The sequence below is a fragment of the Octopus sinensis genome, linkage group LG9 (genome assembly GCF_006345805.1).
Source record: "Octopus sinensis linkage group LG9, ASM634580v1, whole genome shotgun sequence".
NCBI lineage: Eukaryota > Metazoa > Mollusca > Cephalopoda > Octopoda > Octopodidae > Octopus > Octopus sinensis.
In genome coordinates, this window is record NC_043005.1 from 92379231 (window position 1) to 92386223 (window position 6993).

The 6993-nt window shown below is 32.8% G+C and overlaps 1 protein-coding gene across 3 annotated transcripts in view; it reads right to left on the minus strand.

The window, feature by feature from the left end:
* Positions 1 to 739: 739 nt before the first annotated feature.
* Positions 740 to 6993, minus strand: part of LOC115215562 (lysosome-associated membrane glycoprotein 1) — a 27771-nt gene continuing 21517 nt past the window's right edge. The window contains exons 3-7 of one of the 3 annotated variants that reach the window (XM_036506156.1): positions 5904 to 5960; positions 5506 to 5873; positions 4889 to 5066; positions 4636 to 4797; positions 740 to 2646 (exon numbers count right to left, since the gene is read on the minus strand). In XM_036506156.1, coding sequence (XP_036362049.1) covers positions 2504 to 2646; positions 4636 to 4797; positions 4889 to 5066; positions 5506 to 5873; positions 5904 to 5960 — 908 coding nt within the window. In that variant the 3' untranslated portion in view covers positions 740 to 2503. Of the gene's footprint in view, positions 2647 to 4635; positions 4798 to 4888; positions 5067 to 5505; positions 5961 to 6993 lie in introns of all 3 variants that reach the window. The other 2 variants (XM_036506157.1, XM_029784762.2) reach the window with 2 other exon arrangements.

Genomic DNA, 6993 nt, shown 5'->3' on the forward strand with positions numbered 1-6993 from the left:
AAGATGATGACTATAGAAAAAACAAAAAAAAACACTACTAATCCAAACAGCTAGTAATATAGCAACAAAATTGAAAATGCAAAGAATATACACATTTTCAACTTAATTCTTCTGTACAGGCACTTGATATTTTATATTACATTCCAACTATTCACTTTCATGTCAACAGCCACATTCTAATTTATGTCCCTAAAAATAGTTCAAGAAGCTCATTCCATTTCTTTTATTAAGATTCCATGTAGCCTTTTCCAGTGTGTACTTGTGAATTTGATTTATGTCCAAGTCTCTTTTCCATCCTAAAATGGGTTGAATATAATCCAAGTTTTACAGGTGGATGCCCATTGTCACTAAACCTTACCTGGTTTATATATTTTTTTTCTTTGTTTTACTCTACTTGTCTCTGAAAACAGCAAGAGAACAATCCATAGACACTTTTTGTCTTTAGCTCAATGCTTTCATTGAGAGGACAGAGGACAAACATTCAGATGCATGTATACAATCTTATACATGCAAACACACAACATGCACACCTAAGCTTCTATACAGTTTCCGCCTCACAATTTTACTCAAGTCACTGGTCAGCAGATGCTACAGCAGAAGACACTTGCCCAAGGCACCACACACTGAAAATAGTACTCAAGATCACTTGGTAACAAAGCAAACTCCACATCGATGCAGGCGTACCAGTACAAATGTGAACTTCATATGAATAATAAATGTGATAGAATAACAACACATATCAATAATAAAAATTTATTAACAAAATAGAGGCATATACTTTTCACTTTCTATACATCTTATCCTGCTCACTTCAAATTAGTTGGAGAGTAGAGAAGGAATATTGTGGCCTGAAACTGGGATGTGGATTATTAAAAAGATCTATAAATAGAACCTAGCTAAGTTTTGTAAATTTATATAAAGATTAAATTTCAATATTAATAGAGAAATCTGACTTCAAAAATACAATTTTACCCCACCCGAGATACATCTTAAGTTTAATATATGGAGATATAAAAAAAATAAAAAATAAATTCCTTTATGTTATAGAAGAACCTAAGGCATTATTGAGAGGGAATTATTAGTTGCAAACAAAATTAGAAAAAAAATATCTAGGGAAATAAATATTACTGAATAAAATTTTGGAAAAGCAAAATTTCCCTTTTTGATAAGTATCAAAACTGATATTAAAAGACAAAAAAATAACTCAAACTTGTGTTACATGTCTCCACACACACACACACACACAACCCTAATTTAAAACATTATGCCCAGCTTAAGAAATTGATTGGGCTGGTGTTTTCAAGAACTGAAAGTGAAATCTCTCTCTCTCACCAACACATACACACTGCAAGCGTAATGCACACATGCACTGACAAACTGTTGAACTAAAATTTTTTTTTAGCTACATTGGTAATTTCAAGGAGACTAAAAAGAAGTTTTAGAAAATTTAATATTAGATTAGCCATATTCAGAAATGGAATTTCTATCAGGCAATAGTCACTGCTAGAGAATTTTTCTCTTGAGAGAAAAATGTTGGAAGAGAATAAATTTAAGCAAGAATGAACCAAATTTAAATAAGAACATACATATTAGTTTTACTGTTTGTACATACTAGCTCAGACAAGTGTTCAATGTAATTGTCTCCTGTTCATTTCATTTAACCTTGCTCTACCAGTGCTTGTGTTATTACCTATTTGGTGAACTACAGTTATAAAGGTTATCAGATCCAACCCTAAATATTATGTCAACAGAGAACTAAAGGGTAAAAATGAGAACATTTTGAAACAATGGATCACTAAATAAGCATCTAATCCAAATTGGTGTTTTGACAATAACTGCACCATATAACTACCTTGAAAAATAAAATAAAGATGCAACAATGCTTTCTACAACGAAAAACAAGTCGTGAAGCCAAAGTGCAGAATTCAAAATCTGAGTTTGCTTTTTCTCTCAAGATGTTCTAAAACAATCTTCTACAACAATATTTATTTCAATAATTGTATGATTAAAAAAAAAAAAAAAATCTTTAAATGGAAAAAGCCAAAAGTCAGATAACCATAAATCAGACAAAAAAAATCCAAGACTGAATATAATCTATTAAGGGTAAAGACTTTTCTAGTGTGCGTCAAACTGCTGAAATAGGTAAGAGGAGAAAAGTTAATAAATAAGTAAAATTTGAAACTAGGAAGAAATCAAAAATCCTATTAGAAGAAACAGGTTGTAATCAGTTTTACTGAAACTAGGATATATTCTGTATTATTCATATCTACCTTAAAAGAAAATGTTTTCTTAGAAAACAAGAGTGTCAAGATTGGGAAGTACAAAAGTTGCTTACATATAATATATATACACACATCCACCCACACACATATGTATAAAGATATATACATACATATACACATATATACAAATGTGTATGTATATACGTACACATATGCAAATGGATACATACACACACTTCCATCACAAATGCACGTGCACACAAACTCATACACATTACTTTTTAAACGGATTCATAGCCTCTCCTGCTTCGTTTTCTACCAATTAGATAGGCAATTAGGACAGTGATTACTAAACCAGCCAAGGCAGCTCCCACAGCAATAGGAACAATGCTGCTTGTCTTCATATCTTCAACGCAAATGTGTCCTGAAAAAGAAAAATATCAATAGCCGGCATTACAAACTATTTGTTTTCAGGTAATTAATAGAGACAAACTTCAATCATAGTGATAAAGTTTGTACAGGAAGTTGGTCAAAAAAGAAAACAAAAATTTCTTAGACTAAGATAAGCAATGTATATCTGGTAACCATTGTGTTAATGTATATAAAAATCATTCAATAACTGTTGGTTGATCTAAATATTAAATAAGCCATTGATTTCTAATATTCAGGCTGTCAAATTTAAAACTCATTCACTGTTTTGAATTAATCAGGTTCAAGATGGGTAGCAACAATGTAACTCTACACACTCACTTGAAATTTTATCAGTAGGTGTTTAAATACCAATGACTGACTCAGCATTTTGCAATAAAATTAGGAATACATAGTCTGATCAATAAGTATCCAGACTGTTGCTATAGTAACAAAGCTAAAGAATGCAGAGTAAAGCCACTTGGAACAGATTGACTGAACTCTGCTGTGCATGCACACTAAGATCTAACATTCTAGCTCACTTCCACTGTTTACAGCAATGCTTGGAAGGAAGGTGCATAGCATGTGGTTGTCACATTGACCATGACAGAGAATCTGTATCAAATTTTGCCAAAAGCTTGGCAATACCTGCTCAGAGGCCTACACAAAGTTTTCATCTTTCTTGACAATCAAGGAGATCTTGAGCAACAGAAACCCGCGTGTCTTCTTGGTCAGTTGAAAGCAGTTTTGGCACAAACTTGGCAGACATTCATCTCATACCCCAAATCTTCAGTAATAACGGACTGAACTGAACCGTAACTACTTTGTACATCCTCTAGTAACTCATGGATGGTGATTCGATGATTTCTCCTCACAGCTGCATGCATGCCTGCAATATTTTTCTCAGTCCTGCTGGTTGCTAGTCTCCCTGAATGTTCGTCAATATCAACATTTTTTCAGCCATCTTGGAAACATCTGAACAACTCATACACTTTCTGCAACTTTGCAGAGGCCCTCTGTTCTAAAGATTTATAGGGCAACTCGGATCTTTTCCCTTTGAACGGCAGATCAAGAAATTAATTTTTTGTAACTAAACACTTTCAAACTTCGGACACTGGTAGAACATGTCATATAAAACATCTTTTACTCTTAGCGTTTTTGAGAAAAGCTTATATTTAGGAAGTTATTTCATGTTAAAGTTGTAGTATTTCGGTAATTTCAACCAATCAATGACATGTATTCAGCTGAATTAAATTACTGCCGTTGTTTGTCAACAACAACTATCAGCAGTGTATATTTCGTTTGTCACTGTTATGACGTCTTTCGTGCATTTGTACTAGTTTTGGCGACAGGGTTCCAGGGTTACGGGGGGGGGGGGGAAGTCTTTCCAAAAATAGTAGCTGAAAAACAGGAAAAAAAAAACCTAAAAGCAGTAGAAATACACAAACGATTGTGGTGTTGCCATGAAGTAAACATGCTTCAGATACACTAGTTTATTCATACAAATGTAACTGAGATGAAATATGTCATAAATAACAGTGACAAACGAAATAAACACCACCAGAAGCAGCAGTAATTTTATTCAGCTGAATACACATCAATGATTGGTTGAAATTACCGAAATAGGACAACTTTAACACAAAATAACTTCATAAATATAAACTTTTCTCAAAAATGCTAAGAGTAAAAGATGTTTTATATGACACATTCTGCCAGTGTCCGAAGTTTGAAAGTGTTTAGTAACAAAAAATTATTTTCTAAATCTGCCAATCAAAAGGTAAAGATTCGGCAATTCTAATAACTTCTGAAACATCTAAAATATTCAGTTCTATTTTTTCCATTCACAAATTCAAGATTTAGTTTGTGTATTATCTTTGATTTCATAAAATTTTTACACAACTAGAATCACAAGAATTACAAGCATTTGAATAAGTTTTTGTCCATGAAAAGTTAAAATATTTATAAACGTTTACATGTAGAGTAAAAAAAAGAAAAAAATACTTACGTGATCCAAGGGCAGTTAAGTTAGTAGCATTTCTGAAGATATCCAAAGTCAGTTCTTTGAAGGTAATAGATGAGTTGTTCAAAGTTATCTTTTTATTTGATTTACAAACAAAATATTCATTCTCCTTCAACAGTAATTCATTCATATTGTCTTTGGAAACAGCTATTAAAAAAAGAAATTAAAATTAGCACCCTAAATATATCACCATCTTGAACAACTAAATATTTTGTTTCACAAATAAAGCTTGACTTACTTAAATTGTGATCCCCAACTGATAGTGCAACCTTCTTCAAAAACTTTGTAGAATTAATTTTTGCAAAAACTAAGTCTAGATGAACATTTGATGAGTAAATTGACAGTTCATCAGCTGTATCACTGCAACTGCCATTATATGTCGCATTTGAAAAGATATCTCCTGCTTCAGTAATATTCTGCAAGAAAAATTACATCCAAATTAGCTAAGACAAAAAAGAAAAGCATTAAGCAACAGTTAAAACCTAGAAAATTGCAGTAATCAGCTGGTTCCAAGTTGATAATGAGATTGAGCTTTTCTGATAACAAAGATTTTACACTTTCATTTCAGTTAATAAGCAAATCTACCTTCAGATAGATAAAAGGCAACTGAATATTCGACTAGCTTATAAATAAAATAAAACATCACAAATTGGTTTGAGATTTTAGCATTCATCAGGCCATACAAAATATCCTATAATATTTAGTTATGTTCCTTTACATTTTAATTCAAATCCCATGGACAACTTGCTCTTTCATCTAATTAAAAGGAATTAAGTATTATTCAAGCTGATTCAATCAACTGTTTGACATGCATTCTCTTCATAAGGGATCAACAGTTGCTTTAAAAAACATTACCTTATAAGAATAGTGATAAGATATATCAGTAGTTATAACAATACAATGTTGTCCATTAGCTCCAGTCACAACATACTGACGCGATTTTGTTGGAATTGGTATGTGTGTTGTACTTGGAATGTGAGTGGTTGACTTCTCAGTGGTCACAACAGGGGTGCTCGAGTTGTTAATTGTAACAGGGGTGCTTGACGTTTCAGTTGTCACAACAGGGGTGCTTGACGTTTCAGTTGTCACAACAGGGGTGCTTGACGTTTCAGTTGTCACAACAGGGGTGCTCGACTTGTCAGTTGTCACAACAGGGGTGCTCGACTTGTCAGTTGTCACAACAGGGGTGCTCGACTTGTCAGTTGTCACAACAGGGGTGCTCGACTTGTCAGTTGTCACAACAGGGATGTCCAGCTTCTCAGTTGTAACAATGGGGCTTGGCTTCTCAGTTGCAACAGTAATGTTTGATACTAATATTGCAAAATAAAAAACAAAGAAAAATATCAGACATCATCATTATGTTTAAGTACCAATTCAGAACAGAAAAACATAGCTTCCATAACCTGAAGCTGCTCAAACAAAAGAATATATTTGGAGAAAGTTTGCTTTAAAATTTAGATCTATTAAGAAAAAATATAGAATGATACCAATCTAATCATTCTCATAATCTATTTAAGAAATAAAGTTGTGTTAAGCCATGTGATATATCCATAGCATTATCTTTGCCTTTGTTTCAATCAATGTTAAAATTAATAAAGAATTTATTGAAACAATTTTGCCATTATTAAGTTGGTATTTAGACACTAAAATAACATGAAATTTTGCTGTAACATTTTTTAACTTCGATAACTTTAAAACAGAGAATCTATCTCATAGAACCCTGGGCAGTTTCAGGTAGGTTGGTATCGAAAGGGTAATATATCATGTTGACAGAATGGGAGTTCACACACATAACTTCAAAGTAACTAACTGATGGCGAGAATGAATAGATGGCTTACTTATAGATAAGCTCTCATAACCATCTGATATAAAATAGTCGACAGTTAAAATTCAAAAGGTACAAGTTTAGTAAAAAAATAAAAATAAAAGGCAACGAACTGGAGAATCAATAGCAATCAGCAATTAAATGAAGCAGGTAAGATGAATTTCAACCAAATTTGATCGTTTGTTTCACATGTTTTCCCATTTTAGCATGGACTGAATAGAGACGTGAAACATTTGATGACTGCCTATCCCCAGCCCTTGCTTTTCAAAGACAGATGTTGGGGAAGCAAAAATTTACTTAGAATTGTAATTACAAACTAATGGTAGACACTGGATATGACTTGGAAGGTGCGCACTCTAAGAATAAACCAAAGATCAAGAGAAGCAGCAACTAGGAGAGAATACAGATTGCCTGTGTCTACCAAAAGAAGGAATCAGAGTTTAAGATGCATGGAAAAGGCTCTTTTGTTATTTGGGATGGTTAAAAAAATCTCGCAGCTAATAATTTTCTACTTCATT